Below are 21737 nucleotides of genomic sequence, written 5' to 3'. Positions count from 1 at the left end.
GTAAATTAGAATGGATATCACATGGATAACAAGGGTACTGGTAAGTGATTGATGACCCAGAACTGGAGAGATGGGAAGAGGTAGACAGTGGATTAGATGATGAGATGCAAGGATTTACTGGGATTTGATGGAACATGTTAACAGGCAATAGATCAGAGAGGAAAAAGATGGGAGAAGCCTTTATTCCATAATGGACTGACTCAGGTTAGTGATGATAATTCATTGCATTTTGTATGAGCCAGTATGGCCAAAATTTTATTGAGAGGCACAGAACTTTTTTAAAGGATGGGTTTAAGGTAGTTGATTTTCTCAATCTGCAAGTAACAGGTTAAGAGTGAGCTCCTGCTCTGCTCTATGAAAGAAGTTTTTATTGAGTTCTCTATGTGATAAGGAGACAGAACTGATAATCTTGGGGGAAGGCTGTCAAGCCTTTTGTGGCTTGTTAGGCAGAGACAAGAAGCAATGCAAATCTCAGCTTTTTTTAATTTGGATGTTTGTTTCTGATACCATTTAAAACATCTAGATAGTGTTCTAAGGTGAGAAGTACCTCTTTAGGGTCAAATTCACCCAATACAAGTGAAAACTGTGTTTTGGCCTTGTGAGAGCATAATACTTTTGTTATAATGGAGGTTATATTCAAGGAAAGGTAATTGGATATGGAAAACCTGTTTCTGGTATAATATAGAATGCTAAAGTGTAATGAATGAGTGTATTGCACTTGCATTTACCTGTTGTGCTGTGATTATTTCTGTTGACACGGATTTATGCCCAACTTTAGAGGGTTCACATTATATACAAGTATATTAGAATTATGCAGTGCTTCTTGGTTTGTGCTTGATATTACATAGTGTTGTGTTTCAGACACATATCGTAGAAGCTGAACGCACTCCTCTTCTCTCGGCATCACGATCAGAATCACAGCCAAGTATTGCATCTGGTGACCCACAACCCTCCACCTCTTCAGCCTCACACCTGCAGCCTTCAGACTCAGCCTCCACCTCCATGGCTTATACTCCACAGTCATCTTCCTCCCAGCCTGCAGTGCTTGACAACTCTAACCCAGCCCAAGTTTCTTTTCCAACTTCATCCCAAGGCCTCATTCCAGATAACAGGAGGGAAGGTGGCCGGCTTCGATCACTGGATGCTTTTAGAGGGTAGGCTAATTTTGCTGCTGTCAGTTGAAGTAAAAAATTGCCTTTTCTTATCACCATCATCATTAACTGTGTAACTCATATGGGATGGGAAAGATCCTTAAACCTGGAAAAAAAAAAAAAAAAACTATAAATAAGCATGCAGCGATATGAGCCATACATTCATTCTCTCATCAACTAAATCTTGAAAATTCTTAGGTCAACCATACAGGTAAAATGATCCACAGAGGAATGTGATTCAGTCTGCTAACAGGCAAAATAAGAAAAGAAAAGGTACATAGACACACACACACACACACACACACACACACACACACACACACATTTTATGAAATAGGAGTCCAGAAGTACATCCCACAGCACAAAGAAGCAGATAAGAAAATACAGAAATGGTTCAATACAGAATGTAAAAAATCAAAAGAAAGAAGAGATTTGTTGTGGAATAGATACAGAAGACACAATAGTGAAAGGGCGTATAATAATTACAAACAAGCAAGAAACGACTATACAAGAATAAGGAGGGAAGCCCAAAAACAGTTTGAGGAGGATATAATAAATAAAAGGAGTGATCAACAAAAGCTGTTTTACAGCTATATCAGAAGCAAAACCAAAGTAAAAGATATAATACAATCCATTACAGACGAGGGAATCACTTATACACAAGAGAAAGATATTTGTGAAGCACTAAATAAGAATTTACAATTAGTCTTTACAGAAGAAAAAAATTTTGAGAGGGACTATGTGGAACACGCATGTCCACACATACTACCAGATATACAAATAGCAGAAAAAGTAGTAGATTAGACAGAGGAAAAGCAAGTGGTCCTGATGAAATTTCATGTTGGGTGTTACGAAAATGTGCAAAGGAGTTAAGTATACTATCTATCTATCTATCTATTGCCAGACGCCTCAATCCCGTTTGGGGTGGCCACAAACAAATCGCCTCCAAGTTGCCCTGTCCCCCGCCATTTCACTGCCCTGCTCCCAACTCACACCCCCCTCTCTCATATACCTCTCCACCTCATCCCTCCATCTCATCCTCAGCCTCCCCCTAACCTCTTCCCCCCTCCACCTAACTCACATACACTCTCTTCGTCAGTCTTTCACCCTCCATCCTCTCCACATGGCCAAACCACCTCAGTGTGTTCCTCATAACGCTTCCTATCACATCCACATTAAACCATTATTTTTAATTTTCAAGAAATCCTTGAGACAAGGTAAACTACCTGATATTTGGAAAAAAACAAATGTTGTCCCCTTATTCAAGAAAGGAAATAGACAAAATCCACTTAACTACCGACCAGTATCACTGACCAGTGTTGTAAGCAAGGTATTAGAAAAGCTTATAAGAAAAGCTTGGGTAAATCATCTAGAAGAACACAGTATGATAACACAAAAACAGTTTGGTTTCAGAAAAGGAAAATCACGTGTTACTAATCTGTTCAGCTACTATGACAGAGTAACAAACACAATACAGGAAAGGGAAGGATGGGTGGACAGTATATATTTAGATTTCAAGAAAGCTTTTGACACAGTACCACACCAAAGACTTTTATGGAAACTGTACCATCAAGAAGGAATTCGAGGCAAACTGTTTGGTTGGATGCAAGACTTTCTCATAAAAAGAGAAATGAGGACAGTACTAAGAGGAAACTAATCATGGAAAGAAGTGACTAGTGGAGTACCACAGGGTTCAGTGCTGGCACCAATCATGTTTTTAGTGTATATAAATGATATAAACAGCAACACTGGAAATGAGAGCTATCTGAATATGTTTGCAGATGATGCAAAAATACAAAGGAGAATTACTAGCACAGACTCTTGTAAAGAGCTACAAGAAGAATTAAATAAACTTCATGAATGGAGTAGTACATGGCAAATGGAATTCAATGTGGACAAGTGTCATGTAATCAAGTTTGGTAAAAGTTGAAAAAGACCTGATTGGGATTATAAGTTAGGAAATAAAACCCTATACACATCAGAAAGAGAGAAAGACCTAGGTGTGATTATCAATAACAGACTATCTCCGGCTGACCACATCAGTGAGAAGGTACGGAACATGTATACACTGCTTGCAAATATGAGAATAGCATTCACATACATAAATGAAGACATGCTAAGAAGGATAATAACATCATTCATTAGACCAACCCTAGAATATGCATCAGTAGTCTGGAGTCCTCATCTCAAAAAGCATATAGACAAGATTGAAAAAGTTCAAAGGGCCGCTACAAGATGGATACCAAGCTTAAGGGACCTAAGCTACGAAGAAAGACTAAATAAACTGAACCTACCAACACTACAGGAGAGAAGGAAAAGAGGTGACATGATAATGCTATATAAGTGGATATCAGGGAAGGAGAAAATAGCCATAAATGATTACTTAACATATGGAGAAGCATCAGCAAGAGGACACTGCAAAAAACTGCATAAGAAGAGAGGTGATAAAGACGTAAGGAAATTCAGTTTCCCAAACAGAGCAATTCATCAATGGAATGCACTACCGAATGAAATAGTGTGTGCTAAAACAATTCACAAATTTAAGGATATGTACGATAAATATGGTTTAAGACACGGGACAGTACGAGCTTGACTCATTCCTGTAAAGATACAATTAGGTAAGAACAATTAGGTAAGAACACATACAGAGGGAGTCAATCAAGGCAGACGTGCGACATCGGCGCTCCGTACCGAACCAACACGGCCAGTGGCATTACCTAAATTACTATCCTTGAATGAGTCAAGCTCTGTACCAGGTTAGACTAAATCTATCTATCTATCTATCTATTGCCAGGCGCCTCAATCCCGTTTGGGGTGGCCACAAACAAATCGCCTCCAAGTCACCTTGTCCCCCGCCATTTCACTCCCCTGCTCCCAACTCACACCCCCCTCTCTCATATACCTCTCCACCCCATCTCTCCATCTCATCCTCGGCCTCCCCCTCCCTCTTTCCCCCTCCACCTCACTCACATACACTCTCTTCGTCAGTCTTTGACCCTCCATCCTCTCCACATGGCCAAACCACCTCGGTGTGTTCCTCATAACGCATCCTATCACATCCACATCAACACCACAACGCTCCTTTATATCCTCATTCGTCAGCCTGTCTCTCCATGTGACTCCACAGGCTCCTCTTAAATAACTCATTTCCACGGCTCTCACTCTTGACTTGTGTCCTTCCAACAACGTCCAAGCTTCACTTCCGTACGTTAGAGTTGGTATCACAATACTGTCATGTAGTAACTTTTTCACGTCCATGCTCACTTCCCTGTTTCTTATCACTGCTTTCAAAGAACCAGCAACCTTTCTTCCCTGCTGTACCCTTTCAAGCACTTCACCCTCCAAACCTCCATCCTTACTCATCACACTACCCAAGTACTTAAACGTACTCACATTTTCCAATTCCTCACCATCCAACCTCGCTGTACATTCACTGACTTCACCTCTCTCAAAGACCATCACTTTACTCTTCCCTACATTCACCTTTAGATTCCGTTTCTTACACACTCTCTCAAACTCATCCACCAAGCCTTGCAGCTCCCCTTCGTCTTCACTCAACAACACGGTATCATCTGCAAACAACAGTACAGGGAGTTTCCAAACACTATCCTCTCTCACCAGGGCCACTCCAACATCCACTACCCTACCTTGTACCTCTTTTATTACCCCATCCATGTACAGATTGAACAACCATGGAGACATGACACATCCCTGTTTCAACCCAACTTTCAAAGAGAAAAATTCACTTAGTTCACCATCCACACGCACTGCAGCCTTCGCACCATCGTACATACTCTTCACAGCATTCAATAACTTCCCATCTATTCCATATATTCTTAACACTTTCCACAATCCTAGTCTATCCACCCTGTCATATGCTTTCTCCAAATCCATGAAAGCCGCATACAACTTCTTTCCCTTCTCTATAAACTAAATGATTTTTCATTATTAAAAGGAAAAAAAAAAAAGTTTAAACAAGACTTGTTCAAACAGAAAAGAGAACCAAGATGAAAGAATGCGCTGAGTCAGCTGAGGTTTGTTTTGACAACAGCAACACGGGGAATGTAATTACATACTCTGTACTTTTACTATTGCAAAATGGATACATACTTTAGTAAAGCAAATATGGAAAAGAAAAGGGATAAAGGTAAAAAGCAAAATGATGATTTCTACCAAGAACTGGTTGAAGTGGAGACTCACAGTAGACTGGTTGAACGTGTACACAAACTAGAAATGGCTTTCAAAAATGAAATTGATGAAATAAAGAAGCAGATGCACTTGCAAAAGGAAGAAATAGAAAAACTAGGAAGGGAGGCCAACAAGAAAGACACAACCATCAGTGAACTAACAGTGGAATTGAGTACACTTAGGAAGAAAATGAGTGAAATGGCAAGTACAGTACTCAATCACAAGAGTGTTATGGAAGAGTTCAAAAATGACACAGAGACAATTAGGCAAGTAAGCAGTCTTATAGACCAGAGCAGTGATATTGAGGAGAAGATAACACAGGTGAATGAAGCTGTGCAAAGCTACAAAAATGATGTGGAAACCACTTATGCTGAAATGGTGAAAGTAAAGAAAGACTTAGAAACAAGGGTGGAGGAAAAAAGCATTAAAAAGGAAGTGAAAAGAGTAATCCAAAACAATCCAAAGTTAGTCAGAGATTCACTAGATATAAACAAATCTATAGTAATCACTGGTATAGAAGAGGAAGAAGTAAAAAACAAGATCACAAGAGACAAAAAGGAGATGGCAAATGTAATGAGCTTACTGAAAGAAGTATCAGAGGAAATCTCTAGTAAAGACATAGAGGAACACAAAAGGTTAGGGAAATACGAGAAAAGCAAGACAAGACCTCTAAAGGTGACTTTCCAGAGTGTAAACACTGTGGAAGAGATACTAAAAAATGCAATGAATCTTATGGAAAAAGAGGTGTTCAAAAATGTTTGGATAAAAAGATGCCTAACACAAGAGGAACTGGAATTACTGAAAGAGAAAAGGGAGGAAGCAAAAACTAAAAATGAGGGAAGATCAGAAGAGGAGAAGAAGAAATTTTTTTTACAAAGTAATAGGATTGCAGGTACGAAAGTGGTACACAAACAGGATGGAATAAAAAGGAGGAAGGTAGTAGAACCATGTCATGACAAGTATATAAACAAGATGATAAAGTTGATGTACTCAAATGTGGATGGAATGGTATCTAAATTACTAGAGATGAATGATTATGTCAGAGAAAATGAACCACATATAATATGCCTAACTGAAACAAAATTAACGCCAAGGATATCCAATGACATACTAAACTTAGAGGAATACAATATATGGAGAAGAGACAGAAATTTAAAAAAAGGAGGAGGAATTATAATATTAACTAAGAAAAATCTAAAAGTCAAGGAAATAAAACTAGATATACTATCACAAGTTGAACTGATTACAGTAGAGATCAACACATCTGAAGGTAAAGTAATTGTAACCAATTTGTACATGCCACCCAGATCAAACACATGGGAAAGAGATGAATATGAGGACCTGCCAGAGAGTACAATTCAGAGTTTAAGATCATTACTACATTAAATGGAAGAGAAATCAGAAAGAATTATACTAACTGGGGATTTTCATACAAATATAAATTGGTATACTCTAGATATAATTAGCCAAGAAAGCTGTTGGGACCAAAAGCTCCTGGATCTCGTGCAAGAGTTTTTCCTAACGCAACATGTGAGGGAAACCACCAAAAAAAGAGGACTTGATGTACCTTCAGTGTTGGATCTAATATTTACTAGGCAAGAAAATAAAATTGATAGTTTAATATATCACTCTCCACTCGGCAAAAGCGATCATGCAGTACTAAATTATAACATCAGGATATCATATGACATAGTAAACAGCAATGACAGTTACAATAAGAGCCTAAACTATAAAAAGGAAAATTATCAAGACCTAAAGAAGTATTTCTTAGAAGTTGATTGGGAAAATGAGCTTAGAGGACAAGATTTAAATCTATCTATCTATCTATCTATTGCCAGACGCCTCAATCCCGTTTGGGGTGGCCACAAACAAATCGCTTCCAAGTCACCCTGTCCCCCGCCATTTCACTGCCCTGCTCCCAACTCACACCCCCCTCTCTCATATACCTCTCCACCCCGTCCCTCCATCTCATCCTCGGCCTCCCCCTCCCTCTTCCCCCCTCCACCTCACTCACATACACTCTCTTCGTCAGTCTTTCACCCTCCATCCTCTCCACATGACCAAACCACCTCATTGTGTTCCTCATAACGCTTCCTATCACATCTACATCCACACCACAACGCTCCTTTATATCCTCATTCATCAGCCTGTCTCTCCACGTGACTCCACAGGCTCCTCTTAAATAACTCATTTCCACTGCTCTCACTCTTGACTTGTGTCCTTCCAACAATGTCCAAGCTTCACTTCCGTACGTTAGAGTTGGTATCACAATACTGTCATGTAGTAACTTTTTCACTTCCATGCTCACTTCCCTGTTTCTTATCACTGCTTTCAAGGAACCAGCAACCTTTCTTCCCTGCTGTACCCTTTCAAGCATTTCACCCTCCAAACCTCCATCCTTACTCATCACACTACCCAAATACTTAAACGTACTCACATTTTCCAATTCCTCACCATCCAACCTCGCTGTACATACACTAACTTCATCTATCTCAAAGACCATCACTTTACTCTTCCTTACATTCACCCTTAGGTTCCGTTTCTTACACACTCTCTCAAACTCATCCACCAAGCCTTGCAGCTCCCCTTTGTCTTCACTCAACAACACAGTATCATCTGCAAACAACAGTACAGGGAGTTTCCAAACACTATCCTCTCTCACCAGGGCCTCTCCAACATCCACTACCCTACCTTGTACCTCTTTTATTACCCCATCCATGTACAGATTGAACAACCATGGAGACATGACTCATCCCTATTTCAAACCAACTTTCAAGGAGAAAAATTCACTTAGTTCACCATCCACACGCACTGTAGCCTTCGCACCATCGTACATACTCTTCACAGCATTCAGCAACTTCCCATCTACTCCATATATTCTTAACACTTTCCACAATCCTTGTCTATCCACCCTGTCATATGCTTTCTCCAAATCCATGAACGCCGCATACAACTTCTTTCCCTTCTCTAGAAACTTTTCCACTAAAGATCTAAGAATGAATATCTGATCTACACAACCTCTTCCCTTCCTAAAGCCTCCCTGCTCTCTTCCAACTAATTTCTCTGTTCTTTCTCTTACTCTGTCTATAAGTATCCTACCATACACTTTTCCTATTATACTAAGAAGACAAATGCCCCTATGATTACCACACACTTCTTTTTCCCCTTTTCCTTTGTACAAGGGAATAATTATACCTGACTTCCAATCCTCCGGGACTCTACCTTCCTCCCAGGCCAATCTGCACATCTTCCACATCCATTCTACTACTATCTCTCCCCCATGCTTCAGCATTTGACCACACACTCCATCAATTCCTGGGGCTTTCCCCGATTTAACTTTCTTCATTGCTTCCACAACTTCTATCCTACTGATTTCTTCCTGTCTTCTCACCTCCCTCCTTCTCCCAGCCATTCCCCAGCCACTTTTATTCGCATTACTTCCATCCTCTACGTTCAACAATTCCTTAAAATGTTCTCTCCATCTGCTCACTTTTTCTCCCTTCTCCACTAGCAGTCTACCATTTTTATCTTTCACTCCCCTGCTAACTTCACTTCCACCCTGTCTTACTCTTTTCACTTCTCTCCAGAACATTTTCTTACAGTCCCTCCACTTTACACTCAAATTCCTTCCAAATTCCTCATCCACTCTCTTCTTACTCTCTCTTACTAATCTTTTCACCTCTCTCTTCCTTTCCACATATAACTCTCTCTTCCGCCTCTCAACTTCTTCCACACCCCTATTTCTCATCCATTCATTGTATGCTTTCTTCTTTTGTGCCACAGCCTGTTTCACCTCTTCAGTCCACCACGCTGTTCCTTGCACCCCCCTCCGTCTTCTCTTCCTTCCACACACCACATCACATGCTGCACATATTCCTTCTGTAAATATCTTACACACACCTTCTACGTCTCCCATCTGCTCCAATTCATATTTGCCCAATCGTTCCTCCACTTCTCTCTTATACTCTTCCTTTTTCTCATCCTCTTGTAACCTTTCCACTCTCCTTGCAACTACTCCTTCCTCTCGTCTTTCCCTTCTTCTATTCCTCCATCTTACTTGCATCCTAATTCTGGCCACCACCAAGTAGTGGTCAGAAAGTCCACTCCCCCAACCTCTATACACTCTTGCATCCTTTACACATCTTCGCATCCTTTCATCCACACACACATAATCAATCATTGCCTTCCTTTCATTCAGTTCACCACCCACCCTTCTCATCACTCGCCATGTATACCTGTGGATCATTTTATGCCTGAAGAGGGTATATAAAAAATTCTGTGAATTTTATGAAATAGGAGTCCAGAAGTACATCCCACAGGACAAAGAAGCAGATAAGAAAATAAAGAAATGGTTCAATACAGAATGTAAAAAATCAAAAGAAAGAAGAGATTTGTTGTGGAATAGATATAGAAGACACAATAGTGAAAGGGCATATAATAATTACAAACAGGCAAGAAACGATTATACAAGAATAAGGAGGAACGCCCAAAAACAGTTTGAGGAGGATATAATAAATAAAAGTAGTGATCAACCAAAGCTGTTTTACAGCTATATCAGAAGCAAAACCAAAGTAAAAGTTATAATACAATCCATTATGGACGAGGGAATCACTTATACACAAGAGAAAGATATTTATGAAGCACTAAATAAGAATTTCCAATTAGTTTTTACAGAAGAAAAAATTTTGAGAGGGACTGTGTGAAACATGCATGTCCACACATGCTGCCAGATATACAAATAGCAGAAAAAGTAATACAGGAGGAGTTAAGTAGATTAGACAAAGGAAAAGCAAGTGGTCCTGATGAAATTTCATGTTGGGCGCTACGAGAATGTGCAAAGGAGTTAAGTAAACCATTATTTTTAATTTTCAAGAAATCCTTGAGTCAAGGTAAGCTACCTGATATTTGGAAGAAAGCAAATATTGTCCCCTTATTCAAGAAAGGAAATAGACAAAATCCACTCAACTACCGAACAGTATCAATGACCAGTATTGTAAGCAAGGTATTAGAAAATCTTATAAGAAAAGCTTGGGTAAATCATCTAGAAGAACACAGTATGATAACAGAAAGACAGTTTGGTTTCAGAAAAGGAAAATCATGTGTTACTAATCTGTTGAGCTACTATGACAGAGTAACAAACACAATACAGGAAAGGGAAGGATGGGTGGACAGTATCTATTTAGATTTCAAGAAAGCTTGTGACACAGTACCACACCAAAGACTTTTATGGAAACTGTACCATCAAGGAGGAATTCAAGGCAAACTGTTTGGTTGGATGCAAGACTTTCTCATAGAAAGAGAAATGAGGACAGTACTAAGAGGAAACTACTCATCATGGAAAGAAGTGACTAGTGGAGTACCACAGGGTTCAGTGCTGGCACCAATCATGTTTTTAGTGTATATAAATGATATAAACAGTAACACTGGAAATGATAGCTATCTGAATATGTTTGCAGATGATGCAAAAATACAAAGGAGAATTACTAACACAGACTTTTGTAAAGAGCTACAAGAAGAATTAAATAAACTTCATGAATGGAGTAGTACATGGCAAATGGAATTCAGTGTGGACGATTGTCATGTAATTAAGTTTGGTAAAAGTGGAAAAAGACCTGATTGGGATTATAAGTTAGGAAATAAAACCCTATACACATCAGAAAGAGAGGAAGACCTAGGTGTGATTATCAATAACAGACTATCTCCGGCTGACCACATCAGCGAAAGGTACGGAACATGTATACACTGCTTGCAAATATGAGAATAGCATTCTTATACATAAATGAAGACATGCTAAGAAGGATAATAACATCATTCATTAGACCAACCCTAGAATATGCATCAGTAGTCTGGAGTCCTCATCTCAAAAAGCACATAGACAAGATTGAAAAAGTTCAAAGGGCCGCTACAAGATGGATACCAAGCTTACGGGACCTAAGCTACGAAGAAAGACTAAATAAACTGAACCTACCAACACTACAGGAGAGAAGGAAAAGAGGTGACATGATAATGCTATATAAGTGCATATCAGGAAAGGAGAAAATAGCCATAAATGATTACTTAACATATGGAGAAGCATCAGCAAGAGGACACTGCAAAAAACTGCGTAAGAAGAGAGGTGATAAAGACTTAAGGAAATTCAGTTTCCCAAACAGAGCAATTGATCAATGGAATGCACTACTGAATGAAATAGTGTGTGCCAAAACAATTCACAAATTTAAGGATATGTACGATAAATATGGTTTAAGACACGGGACAGTACGAGCTTGACTCATTCCTGTAAAGATACAATTAGGTAAGAACACACACACACACACACAAACACAGTCGCTGACAGAGATGGAGCTCTTCATGGAACGTGGGGAAATAATCGCTGAATCAGTGACAAAAAGGAGACCAGCCTATTTGTGATTATGTGAATGAGTGTGTGAGTGGTGGTCCCGTCGGACAGTAGTTAAAAAAAAACTGCGGTTTCGGTCATAAAAAGTACAAGATCTAGTGAAAATAGAAAGTCTCCATATGGTTGCATCATGACAGAAAGGGACGGTGCTTTGTTTACATCTGGCGAGAGTGAGTTTGAGGGCTTCTCCAAAGATGAGGTGGGAAATGGAAGTACTGTATTAACCCTCTCGCACACGATAAGTTTTGGTAAGTTTTCTGGCGCGCAATTTTATCCTCCTGGCCACCCTGCCCTGCTGCCCGCGCACGGCAAATAACATTTATTCTCTCCTTATTTTTGCCACCCAAACATCAATGTACTGACAAAAAACCTAACTCATCATATTCATCGATGTTTGTTCTACCTGATAAGCATCACAAAAAAAAGCAGGAAAACACGAATAAAACAACATTAGGCAGCCGTGAATAAACATTTCGCTACATCACTTTCACGTCCCAACATCACCATTCGAATGCTTTCCATCATACAGGAAAATGTTATTAGAAGTTTTGATAGAGAATTTCATCAGCTTTCTAAAAAGACAAGTCTGGTTGTGATACGATTTTCAGTTTTCGAGAAAATAGCCAAACATTGAAAGCCATTTTTGAAAAAAATTCAAGGCACTCTCATTCTGAACTTTTCTTGCACACCTTATGTTTTTATTGCATAATATTATGCAGAATTTTGCGAGCTTTCTAATCAGCACAGGTGGTTTCAATACGCCTCATAGTTTTCAAGTAAATCGCCAAAAACAAAAATGACTGGGAACTCACGTCTGTGCATCACATTCGTGATGCCCGCACAGCATGAGCAATATTCCCGCCTACATAACAATGAATTTTTATCATAGATATTACATTGTAGATTACATTGTACATGCATAGAATTTTTTTTTTTTTTATGTGAGGAAGAAGGAACCAAAGGCAACAAGCCTGCAAAATTGTTCCTTCCAGAAGAAAAACAAAATACAAGAGAAAGCCAAATTCAAGATCCGATCATTTCAAGATGCCTGGACACACTGCGATTGAAAGACTGGAGATCATAGGAAGCAGGAAATACAGACAGAGGGACACAGTTCCAGAGTTGACCTGTTGCATAAATGAAGGACTGGGAGTAACGGTTAACTCTTGCATTAGAGAGTTGGGCAGAAAAGGGATGAGAGTTTGCTGCTAGACGGGTGCTGCGTTCCTGTCGTAGAGGTGAAGGAATGCATGCAGACAGTTCAGAGGAGCAGTGACCAATGAGGTAGCGATAGAAAAGAGATAAAGATGCAACATTACGGCGAAGAAACAGAGGTTGAAGGGAACCAGTAAGAGGAGGAGAGTTAATGAGGTGAATAGCCTTTGACTCCACCCTATTGAGAAGAGCTGTATGTGGGGAGCCCCCCCACACATGAGAGTTGTACTCCACACAGGGGCGGATAAAACCCCTGTATAGAGTCAACAATTGTGCAGGGGTAAAGAAGGAACTGAGTCGGCTTAGCACACCCAATCTCTTGGGAGCAAGATTTTACAAGAGATGTAATATGATCTTTCCTGGATAAGTCCCGAGTAAATGAAACCCCAAGCATGTTCAAGGATGATGTAGGATTAAGCTGAATATTATTAAACATTAGTGGGTATACATGTGGAAGATTTTGTTGGGTTGATAGGTGCAAAAACTGAGTCTTTGATGCATTAAAAACAACCAGATTATTTTTACCCCAGTTAGAGATACGACCGAAGTCAGACATTAGGTGTGCCATAGCCTCATCCCTTGTGTGTTGAAGTAACTGCTGAGATTGACGTTGCAGGAATCGAATGGAAAAGTGAAGGGTGGAGTCATCAGCGTATGAGTGGATAGGGTTAGATGTACAGCTTAGAAGGTCATTCATGAATAAAAGGAAGAGACTTGGTGATAGGACAGAGCCCTGAGGAACACCACTGTTAATTGATTTATTAGAAGAACGATGGCCGTCTACAACAGCGGCTATAGAATGACCAGAAAGGAAGCTAGAGATGAAGGCACAGATAGAAGGATAGAAACCATAAGAGGGCAGTTTGGAAATTAAAGATTTATGCCAGACTCGATCGAAAGCCTATGAGATGTCAGGTGCAATGGCAAAGCTTTTGCCAAAGTCCTGAAAGGAGGATGACCAGGAGTCTGAAAGGTAGGTGAGAAGATCGCCTGTGAAGCATCCCTGGCGGAACTCATACTGACGATCAGAAAGAAGGTTGTGATGGGAAAGATGCTTTAAAATTTTTCTTTTAAAAACAGACTCGAAAACTTTTGAGATACAGGATGTTAAAGCAATTGGATGATAGTTAGAGGGTTGGGAATGGTCACCCTTCTTTGGGACTGGCTAAATGAGAGCAAACTTCCAGCAAGAAGGAAAGGTACAAGTTGATAGACAAAGGCAAAAGAGTTTCCCTAGGCAGGGTGTAAGCACAGAAGCACAGTTCTTGAGAACAACAGGAGGGACTCCATCAGGCCTATGTGCCTTATTAGTATTGAGGCTTGTGATGGCAGAAAATACATCGTCTGAAGAAATTTTAATGTCAGCCATGAGGTAGTCAGAGAGGGGAAGTGATGGAGGAACAGCACCGGAATCGTCTAAGGTGGAATTGGAGGAGAAAGTCTGAACGAAGAGATCTGCTTTATCAGTAGAAGAAATAACTACAGAGCCATCAGAGTAGAAAAGAGGAGGGAAGGATGATGCGGTAAAGTTGTTAGAAGGGTTTTTGGCAAGGTGCCAGAAGGAGCGGGAAGAATTCAAGTTAGAGAGTTGAGAGCATTTAGTTCGGATGAAATTTAGCAGAGGGGAAGAGCGGGGGTAGTCGTTGAGGCATTCAGTAGGATGTGGGTGGATGTGGCGTGTTTACAGGAAGTCCAGTACAGGGGTGTATCAGCCAGAAAGATTGTTGGGAAGGACTGTTGCTATAAGTTGTTTTGGCAGGGGGGACAGACGGATATGGAGGTGTTAGTGCGATGGTTGCGGAGAAATGGGTTGAATATGTTATGAATGTTTTGAGAGTAAGCGATAGGATATTGGTAGTGAAAATTCTGTTGGGTAGAAAGATAGCTGCGATTATATCGGCATATGCTCCACAGGCAGGATTGGATGAAGCAGAGAAAGAATTTGGGATGATTTAATACTTGTAGTGGGTGGTATGCGGGATGATGAGATAGTGATTTTGGGAGGGGACTTAAATGGTCATTTAGGTGAAGCAGCACAAGGTTATGAAGGAGTGCATGGGGCATGTGTGTATGGTATAAGGAATGCAGAACGGGAAAGGATACTCGAGTTTAGGGAGGCAACGGACATGATTGTGTGCAACACATATTTTAGGAAAAGAGACAGTAGGTTAATTATGTATGAATCTTGGGGAAATAGCAGTCAGATGGATTATTTTCTGGTTAGGAGGGCCAATAGGAGGTTAGTGAGGGATGTTAAAGTTATAGGAAGTGAGGAGTGTGTGCAGCAGCACAAACTATTGATTTGTGATATGGTGCTTAAAGAACAAGTGATGAAAAAAAGGACATATGTACCTAGGAGGAAAATATGGAAGCTGAAAAACCAAGTAGTAAGGGATGCCTTCTATAGCGGGTTGAAGAGAGTGGTGGCTGAACAGGGAGCTGTACACAGAGGCGTTAATGAACAGTTCAGAGCCCTCAAGAACAATTTCTTGAGAGTTACTGATGTAACATGCGGTTGGACAAGAGGACCACCAAGACATAAAGTAACTTGGTGGTGGGATGAGGGTGTAGAAGCTGCAGTTAAGGAGAAAAGAAGGCTTTTCCAGGAATGGAAGAAGGGTGGTAGCAAAGACGAATATTTGGTTGCCAAGCGGATGGCTAGAAGAGAGGTATACAGAGCAAAGTCTGTCACAGAGACTCTTACTTGATAACCTAAATCATTGGGAAAGGAAAAATATGATATTTAGGGTGGCAGGTCAGGTGAAGAGGGATAATCGGGATATTATAGGTGAGCAGTGTATGAGGAATGATGAAGGAAGGGTAGTGGTGAATAGTGAGGATATTAAAGATGCATGGAGAGAGCATTGTAACCGGTTGTTGAATGAGGAGTTTGACTGGGACAAGGAAGGTTTGGAGCCAGCAGATCCAGTGTCTGGCCCTTGGCCTTTGATTGATACTGCTACTGTGAGTGAGGCAATAGGCAGGATGAAGGTGGAGAAGGCAGCAGGTGTGTCTGGGTTGACTGCCGAAATGTTGAAGGCCTCAGGCGATATAGGGGTGAGTTTAGTCACTGACCTGATAAATAGGATTATTTATGAGTGTGTTGTCCCAGATGATTGGCTGAAGCGTGTAATTGTAATTGTGTATAAAGGGAAGGGTGATGCCCTGGAAAGAGGAAATTATAGAGGTATAAAGCTTTTAGATCAGATAATGAAGGTAATGGAGAGAGTTTTAGAAGGTATGATTAGAGAAAGAGTGAATATTGATGAGATGCAGTTTGGGTTTATGCCAGGTAGGGGGACCACTGATGATGCCAGGTAGGGGGACCACTGAGGAAAAATATATTGGTAGGAGAACGGATCTTTATTTTGTTTTTGTTGATTTGGAAAAGGCCTTTGACAGAGTCCCTAGAGAGGTGGTGAAGTGGGCAATGAGAAAGCTTGGCTTGGAGGAGTGGCTGGTTAGGGTGGTTATGGCTATGTATGTGGGTGCTCACACCCATGTAAGAGTGAATGGAAATTTGAGTGGTGAGTTTTCCTTGAATGTTGGTGTGCATCAAGGGTCGGTCTTGAATTCCATGTTGTTTATCATGGTACTTGAAGCCCTTTCACGTGACTTTAGAAACGGACTCCCGTGGGAGTTGTTGTGTGCTGATGATTTGGTGTTGATTGCAGAGAACGATAGGGAGGCGAAGGAAAGGTTTAGGAAGTGGAGAGATGGTATGGGGCACAAGGGTTTAAGGGTAAATGCAGATATAACAAAAGTGATGATATCTAGGGTTGGTGGCGGTACTGTCAAAGATGAGGGAGAGTGGCCATGTGCAGTTTGCCACAAGGTAATTCCATCTTGTGCGGTGTGTGTGATAAATGAGTGCATAAGAGATGTAGTGGTATCAGAGGTAGACTGCGAGATAATGCTGATTTTATGTGTACGGCGTGTCAGGGTGAGCAGGTGGAGATTGTCAGACATGAAAGGATTGAACTTGCTGGTGAATCTCTTGAGTGTGTGGAAGAGTTTTGTTATTTGGGAGACATGTTGTGTGCTGGAGGTGGGGCTCTGTGGCTAGGGTGAGAAGTGGTTGGAAGAAGTTCAGGGAGCTCTTGCCTCTCCTGACATTGAGAGGACTCTCCCTATGTGCTAAGGGGTCTTTGTATGCAGCATGTGTTAGGACGAGGCCAATGTAGAGCAGGAGATCGCAGCAAAGCCAGCAACACCAGTGATGGAGAGTGAAGATTTGTCCATGATGGAGATCAGCTGGGTACTGTGTGCCCTTGATAAGTTAAAGGAAGAATTCAAGGACATCGAATGCTCTCAGTTGCGAGTGGAGGAGGTGATGTCTTCACTGGACAAAACCTTCCACTACTACACCGACAAGTACAACCAGGAAATAAACAGATGCAAGCCAACACTCATCACCCGTTACTTTCGGCTTGAACAAAGTGAGGAATCACTCCCTTCAGCATCAGAAGAGCCATATCCTGAGGAGGATCAAGAGACTGATTCGATGTCTGAGGTGTCAAAAATAGACTTTGAAGGGTTAATGAATGAAGTGGGTGCATTAGCTAGTGAAAGTGTCGAAAGTACTGGTGACAAAAGTGGTGAGGAAGGTGGTGTGGTGGGTGATGCAGGAGATGCATGCTAGGTGCCTCATCCTGCCTCGGATCCTCTTCTTACTTCCATCACGGCTGTTGTCCTCTTGGGTAAAGGTGAGCAGCCATATTCTTGTTGATTTAATTAAGCCATATTCTTGTTGATTTAATTAAGCCATATCCTTGTTGATTTAATTAAGCCATATCCTTGTTGATTTAATTAAGCCATATCCTTGTTGATTTACTTTATCTTAGGTAATATATCTTAGATGGTTTTCCTGTATTGTACAAAACTTAGGTCTGAAAGGCATCTCAAGCGTTGCCCATGAAGGGGGGTGCCGCCCATATGTAATTTTTCCCATAAGTTATTGTATACACAGTACGCGAATTCCTAGTACGCGACGTCCTCTGCTGCCCATATACTCACGTACTAGGGGGATGTACTCTATATATATATATACACTCAATCCTTAAGTAACACGTGGTTGAGTAACACGTTTTTGTTCTAACGCGGTCAGCATAATGAGACAAGTCATGTCAACACGCGGAAAAACTTGAGCTCACGCAGGAAGTCAGCTGGCCTGGGGACGAAATTTGAAAGCCGCGCGCTATGACGTCACCCTCTAACCTCTGGGTACATTTCCTGGGGGCATATTTCCATTCTGTATGGGTATTTATCTCAGTACCACAGCCAGCCACCTCAGCCAAACAGCCCTAGTGAGATGGGATAGGTTAGGGTGGGTTAGGTTGCTGAAATTTTGCCTGGGAAGCACAGTGGGCATATTTTCGTGAAAAACCTATGGTTAGTTTTGAAACGAATGGGCAAGCGTTGTTCCTGGCTGAGGGTTCCTGGTGGTTTTTATGAATACGCATACAGAATGGAAATATGTTTTCTGGGCAAACTCAAGGCCGAACGGTTTGACGAAATTTATGGGTTTCGGCAATTTCAGGGGACAAAATGGAACGACAATGTATGCTAATCAGAAAAAAAAAAAAAAAAATCCTTGCGTTCTCGTAAGTTACAGTTCAGTTCCACATTCTTCGTTTGATTTCATGCTTCCCAACACATTTTGGACCAACTGGGCATATGGTTATCAGTCCTTTCTCATGCCTCATCTAGTTCTTACCCACAGTTATCATGGATTTTGCAGTTTTAAGGAACGAAATGGAACGAAAATGTTCGCTAATTAGAGGAAAAATTACTCTTTCGTCCATGTGTTATCGTAGCGTTCAGTTCCACATTCTTCGTTCGATTTAATGCTTCCCAACACTTCCAACTAACTGAGCATACTGTTATCAATCCTTTCTCATGCTTCACCTAGTTCCACCCCACACTCATAATGGGTTTCGCAGTTTTAGGGGACGAAATGGAACGAAAATGTTTGCTAATTAGAAAAAAATACTTTCGTCTGTGTTCTTGTTAGTGTTCAGTTCCACATTTTTCGTTCGGTTTCATGCTTCCCAACACATTTAGGACCGACTGAGCATACGGCTATCAAGTCCTTTCTCGCGTCTCACAGATTCTACCTCACAGTCATATGGGTTTCGAGTTTTAGGAGACGAAACTGAACGAAAATGTTTGCTAATCACACACATACACACACACACACACACACACACAAAATACTTCAGCTCGTGTAAGTGAGCATTCAGTTTCACATTCTTCGTTCTTCTTCCTGATAGTCTTATGTTTGTCGGATTACTTCTGGGAGGTAAATAAACGTTTCATACTAAATCTGTTTCCCCCGTCGTTTTCAGTTGTATTCCGCTGTCAACTTGTTTGACACATCAGGGTTACGGCGAAATTAGGGCCTGTCCTAACCTAAGTGTTTAAACTTGACCTAACCTAGCTTAACTATATCTTATAATTTAACCTAACCTAACGTAGCATCCAGTTGGGAAGTTGGGAGATGAAAATCGCCTTTGAGTACATCAACACAATTAAGGAACGTGATGATAAAAAGTGGGAAATTTTTCAGTAGGAAAAGGTAATTTACCACCCCGAAAATAGTCAGAAAAATACAGAAAACAAACTGGAGGAATATGAACTGAATTGGTAAGGTTCTTCCACTGCTTTAAGCGTACAAATACCAAAATGGCAAAAGAAAAAAAGAAAAAGCATAGCATAAAAGACAGCACCATCATAACGATTTGGAAGGACAGGGAGAAGATAAAGATCGTGCGTAGGAAGTGATGCAATCCTGGCAGCTGTGAAGGTTTATATGTTGTCCTGAAACTGACTGAGAAGCTTATAGGGCGTTATGTGGAGAGTCACAGAAAGCAAACTCTCACTTTTACCCCTTTTTACCATCATACCCCACGTATTTACCTCCACCTATACGCACCATCAGGTAAAACACTGAAAGAGATATAACTGTTGTAATTAAAAACATCAGTGGTATTAAAAATGGCATTAACAAAAACAGAAGTTGGACTGGGTCAACACCACCTCCACTGAGTACCATTTTGTTGATACGTAGCTCCACGGTATTTTACTCCCGCCCCCCAACCCCAAAGTTGTTGTCAAAGTTTCGCCTTCTCGTATCATGTGGCCTTCGGGAGAGACGTTAGGCTGTATAGTTAGACTAAAATTTACGGGTCTGGCTTTTTTAGGGAACAAAATGGAGCGAAAATGTTTGCAAACCAGAAAAAAGGTACTCTTTCATCCATGTGTTCTCCTGGGTTAGCGTTCCTTTTCACATTCTTCGTTCGGTATCGCTCTTCCCAACACATTACTCTTCGTTCGGTATCGCTCTTCCCAACACATTTCGAACTGATTGAGCAGTTTAGCCATATGTTTAGTTTATCAGAAATGCATTGGGAAACGCGATATAAAACGAAAAATGTGAAACTGAACGCTAACTCACGAGAACACAGGGATTAAAGTAATTTTTTCCTGTTAGCACAAATTTTCGTTCTATTTCGTACTCTAAAACTGCCAGACCCATAAATTTTTGTCTAACCATATGGCCTAAGGTCTCTCCTGAAAGCCACATGATATGAGAGAAGGCGAAACTTTGACAACAACATTGGGGTTGGGGGATGGGAGGAAAATACCGGGGAGCTACGTATCAACAAAAGGGTACCCATCCCAACTGTTATTTTTGTTAATGCTATTTTTAATACCATTGATGTTTTTAATTACAACAGTTATATGTCTTTCAATGTTTTACCTGATGGTGGGTGCAAATGGGGGTAATTTACGTGGGGTTAGGTGGTAAGAAGGGGTAAAAGTGAGAGTTTTGGAAAGTTTTTTTTTTCATTGTACCATTATACATGTAAACATATTGTCTGAGTGACGCGGATTTAGGTACCATGGTCCTTGTCCAGTCCCTATTGCCCGCGGTACTGAAGGATTGAGTGTATATATATATATATATATATATATATATATATATATATATATATATATATATATATATATATATATATATTTATATATATATATATATATATAACATATATAATATATATATATATATATATATATATATATATATATATATAAATATATATATATTTATATATATATATATATATATATATATATAAATATATATATATTTATATATATATATATATATATATATATATATATATATATATATATATCGTTTTCGTTTCGTTTTTCGTTTTTCGTTTTTAAAGGCTCCAACATGCTTGCATGTGTCGGCCTTGGTCACCTAATGGCGGCTCTCCATGCTGCACGATCCATTGCAGCCTCCCTGTTCAGTCCCTTAACCCTAAGGTCACACTTAATGACCTCGTCCCATGTCTTTCTCGGTCTACCCCTCATAACCCCACCCCCAATATTAACACTTCTCACCTTCCTCACCCAACTATCATCCCCCATCCTCTCCACATGTCCAAACCACCTCAATCTACCTCTCCTCATCACAACACCAATACACTCCAGTCCCATCCTACCTCTCAACTCTTCCATTGTAAACCCAGCCCCTCCAGGTCTTGGACGCAGGGACGCACTGCACATCCACCTAATCATTGTCATTTCTGTACGTCTGAGCCGGCGAATGTCTTCCTCCTTCACTGCCCAGGTCTCACTGCCATACAGCATTACACTCCTAACACACGCTGCATACAAAGACCCCTTAGCACGTAGGGAGAGCCCTACTGTATACAGTGCTCGTCAGAAGTATTCAGCGTTGTCCGCCGGGCGCGCAACACTTATGGCCCAAA

The 21737-nt window shown here is 40.6% G+C and overlaps 1 protein-coding gene across 1 annotated transcript in view; it reads left to right on the top strand.

Annotated features, from left to right (window-relative positions):
• The first annotated feature begins 10 nt into the window (after window positions 1–10).
• Window positions 11–21737, top strand: part of LOC145402916 (heparan-alpha-glucosaminide N-acetyltransferase-like) — a 609963-nt gene continuing 588236 nt past the window's right edge. Inside the window, exons 1-2 of the mRNA XM_080274814.1 lie at window positions 11–40; window positions 862–1154. Coding sequence (XP_080130940.1) covers window positions 11–40; window positions 862–1154 — 323 coding nt within the window. The remainder of the gene's footprint in view (window positions 41–861; window positions 1155–21737) is intronic.

Source organism: Coenobita brevimanus, chromosome 59, assembly GCF_032717465.1.
Source record: "Coenobita brevimanus isolate Jiangsu-jjx chromosome 59, ASM3271746v2, whole genome shotgun sequence".
In the NCBI taxonomy this organism is placed as follows: Eukaryota; Metazoa; Arthropoda; class Malacostraca; order Decapoda; family Coenobitidae; genus Coenobita; species Coenobita brevimanus.
This window is presented reverse-complemented; position numbering and strand designations above follow the sequence as displayed.